General features: G+C 41.3%; 1 protein-coding gene across 1 annotated transcript; it reads right to left on the reverse strand.

The window, feature by feature from the left end:
* Nucleotides 1-281: 281 nt before the first annotated feature.
* Nucleotides 282-3,496, reverse strand: LOC104945782 (prolactin receptor-like). Its single transcript, XM_010771500.1, has 3 exons — nucleotides 3,407-3,496; nucleotides 2,209-2,335; nucleotides 282-622 (listed from the first exon to the last, which is right to left on the reverse strand). Exons 2-3 carry the CDS (start codon nucleotides 2,286-2,288, stop codon nucleotides 442-444), a joined length of 261 nt encoding a protein of 86 aa, XP_010769802.1. The 5' UTR covers nucleotides 2,289-2,335; nucleotides 3,407-3,496; the 3' UTR covers nucleotides 282-441.
* Nucleotides 3,497-3,774: the final 278 nt, after the last annotated feature.

A 3,774-nucleotide genomic window follows, 5' to 3' on the forward strand; every position in this document is an offset into this window, starting at 1 on the left:
CGTTGTACGTCATTACGCCGACAATGTAAACACTCCTCTAAGTTTGTTTCTGTTCTGCTTGAAAGCAAGTCCCTGCTTCCTGCAAACTGTTCAAACAAACACTTCAACTTGTCCACTTTAGAATCTGTATGTTTGAATATGGATCTGAAGTTGGCGTGACGTTGAAGTCGTGCTGCTGGACTCGGCTGTAGTTCCTTTATAGCATCACGTTAGCCTTTAGCTTCTGGACATTAGATTTATGATTCCAACATTATAAAAGTAGGGTAGACGTGTGGAGATTATCCGGATGAAGAAAACATTTATCAAACCGGTTAGTTTTCCACAGACCTTATTTTTTACATATTCCAAAGTCCTATGGAGCAATCCCGTTGCTTTTTTGTCGAGGGAACCAGCAGCTTACTTCCGGGTCGAACTACAGAAATATATCATTCCTGCACCGCTCTACTCCTCACCTATGTCGGCCACGTCCAGGCAGTGATTCTGGGAAGTGTAGTTCCCGTGTTTGGTGACGGCGGTGACGTTCAGGCAGTAAAACTTCCAGATGATGGTGTGTTTCTTGTCGAAGTGGCAGCTGTTGGGTCCGGAGCTCACGTAGTCCGGACACTCCTGCTGAGGCTCCTTGCTGCGAGACACCACGGTTTAGTTTGGGGACAAAAAGCTCTTTATTTACATCTCTGTTGGGAAAATACTGAGTGTCCTCTTCCAACATGAGAGTAACATGATAACAAAGGTATCAACTGTAGCTGTGAACATCACAGGATGTGTGATTACCTAGAAGAGCATCAGGACTGTTTGAGGCATATGATAGGTTTTTCCTTTTTTGGAAGTTTTTCCTTGTACGATGTGAGGGCCTAAGGACAGGGGGCCTAAGGACAGGGGGCCTAAGGACAGAGGGTCTAAGGACAGAGGGCCTAAGGACAGAGGGCCTAAGGACAGAGGGTCTAAGGACAGAGGGCCTAAGGACAGAGGGCCTAAGGACAGAGGGTCTAAGGACAGAGGACGTCGTATTGTCATACTGATATTCTGTACAAACTGTGAAATCCACTGAGACAAATGTAACATTTACGATATTGAGCTATATGAATAAACATTGATTGATTGATTGACTGTTCAGGAACTAGTTGATGCTCTGTATGTGATATACAGTATGTCATAAATACATGGATCCTGATATCGAAGCTCAAGCTGCTGACCAGTGATATTTTCCTAACAGTGTGGTAGTAGTAGTTGGAGTAGTAGTAGTAGTAATAGTAGGAGTAGTAGTAGTAGTGTTAGTAGTATAAGTTTGAGTAGTAGTAGTAGCATGTGAAGGACACTGTTCAGGAACTAGTTGATACTCTGTATGGGACGAGTGAGAGTTTTCTAACAATCTCTCATTTCACCTTTCACATTGTCATTTCAATTTAGCGTGAGAAGCCGTCAGAAATGATTTGTTTCGTGTCAAACTTGAGCTCTAACACTCCAGTTTTGTTGCTGATATGATGCAAATGTTCCCACTTATTTCCCATGTAGGTTAAATAATTAATCACAAATAATTTAAATAGTTTGATTGGCTCCAGCTCTATAGGGATGCAAAGGCCACATCACTGCAGCATTAGAAGCTGAAATGAAAACATTAAATCAGTTTTTGATGGAAAAAACACACTTTTACTTTCTGCACATCTTATTGTAGTTAAATTACTGCGGCATGTTTATATTAAATCTAATCTGTTGGATGTAATGATCAGAAACAGACCTGCAGCCTTTAAGGTTGTTAACTGATCGTTATCACTTTAATTGCCTTTTATCCGCGGTTGTTTCTGACCTTTTCTTATCACCTGAATGCAGATTGCCGTCAGAAATCAAACGTGTCCTGATTTCTGCTCTGACGTGTTTGCACGGGGCGACGCCACGTGAGGCATTCAGGGGCAGAAATATCGACGTGTTAAATAGCTTCTCGCTGAGGTGGTGGAGCGTGAAATGGTTTAAAATCTATACGACCCAGAACCGTCAGTCTGTGCCGCTTTCCATATTACTACAGATCATTTAAGGTCATCTCTTTTTAATTTACAGCTCATTTAAGGTCTTTAAATATGAGAATGTGAAGCTAAGATGGTTTCATCTCCTCTAAAGTCAATCAGATCATTAAGTGACTTCTATCTTAAATAATGAGAGAGCTAGATGGTTCCAGGCTCTCAGATGTCAGGATTTAAAATGTTTTTCACATACTCTTTGGAGTATGTGAGGACGTAGGACACTTCCTCCGTCAGGTTCTCCAGCGGGCGCCACCAGCAGCTGAAGTCCTCCATGTTGGGCGAGCGGCAGAAGTAGATGTGAGGCCGAGACTTCACGCCCACTGAGGGAGAAAAGAGGAGAGTGAGACGCCCCGCGGAGAAGAACAGGTGTGTTCAGGTACAGGTACATCAGTCAGGAAACCTGTCTTTTTAATTTAACAATGGACTGAACGGAAAATGCTGAGGAGTGTCGTTGGGGTTTGTTTATGCAGTTTATCGCCAATGTTTCTTTGTTGCTGAATGAAAAATTCTATTAAAATTTGAATTACAAAAATAAAAGAATGGACTAAACAAAGAAACTTTGATACAGGTGAACGATCCTCCTCCACGCCGCACATCGAGCGGCGGCGGGACTTCCTGTCGGGGGGGATTAGTCCAGGAGGAAATGTGAGGCACACAGAGGCCGGCTGTGTTCACTGTAAGGAGCTCAAAACGCTTCTCAGAAAGAGAGAATAGTGCACTCCTGCAGAGCAAATTACTGCATCTGAAGGGAGGGGGGGCACTTACACCGTGAGAGGCAGGGACACGTCACTAGGGCCTATAGAGGAACATCTATTAAAGAAAACACAGGAAAACTATTAAGAAAATGTCTGAGAAAATAAGAAAAAACAAAAAAAATTGGTTGAAAATACAAAAAAAAGTCGATGAAAAATACGACTTCATATTTTAAAGAAACATCTTTTATAGAGTAAAGAAAAACAACAACATACGGAAGACGTATAACAGAAGAATTCAAGAATACTGTACAAATATTTAGAGGAGAAAATGAAATTCAATAAATATATAAATATATATATTAAAAAATACGTTAAAAAAACACATTATTTTTAGATTATTCGTGTATTTTCGTTCGTCTGCTTTGGTGCATAACTTAAATATATCAAGGACAAATGACATAAATTAAGAAGCATGAATATATATACAATAAAGACAGCAAGATATGAAGGAAAATACTGTACAAAAAGTGAAAAATAAATACAAAAATCCTATAAAATACTAAAATAAATACTTTAAAAAAGCCCAGAGGTTCCATTAATATAGAATATGTATTAAATGAGTGAAAAAATATTCTTGTATGTTTGCATTTTTGAAAAACCCAGATCTGCGTGTAACAATGTGCACCACGGACTCACCGGAGCTGTTTGGGTTTTTATGAGCGACTCCTTGAGCCGAGACCCGGCCGTCAAAGACCGCAGGAAGCAGAAAGGAGCTCGTGGCCTCAGCATCCTACAACACACACACACACACACACACACACACACACACCACACACCACACACACACACACCACACACACACACACAAACACACACACACACACACACACACACACACACACACACACACACAACACACCACACACACACACACACACACACACACACACACACACACACACACACACACACACACACACACACACACACACACACACACACACACACACACACACACACACACACACGTCAGTAGACAGACTGTATCTTGCAGAGGAAACATT

Source organism: Notothenia coriiceps, unplaced genomic scaffold (assembly GCF_000735185.1).
Source record: "Notothenia coriiceps isolate Sejong01 unplaced genomic scaffold, NC01 NC01_scaffold00010021, whole genome shotgun sequence".
NCBI lineage: Eukaryota > Metazoa > Chordata > Actinopteri > Perciformes > Nototheniidae > Notothenia > Notothenia coriiceps.

What these genes read in the sequence shown, in the direction of transcription:
- LOC104945782 (XM_010771500.1), bottom strand. Translation starts at nt 2,288, where the DNA reads ATGGAGGACTTCAGCTGCTGGTGGCGCCCGCTGGAGAACCTGACGGAG. An exon ending in GTCCTCACATACTCCAAAGA is followed by an intron (nt 623 to 2,208) that starts GTATGTGAAAAA and finishes GGTGTCTCGCAG; the next exon opens with CAAGGAGCCTCAGCAGGAGT.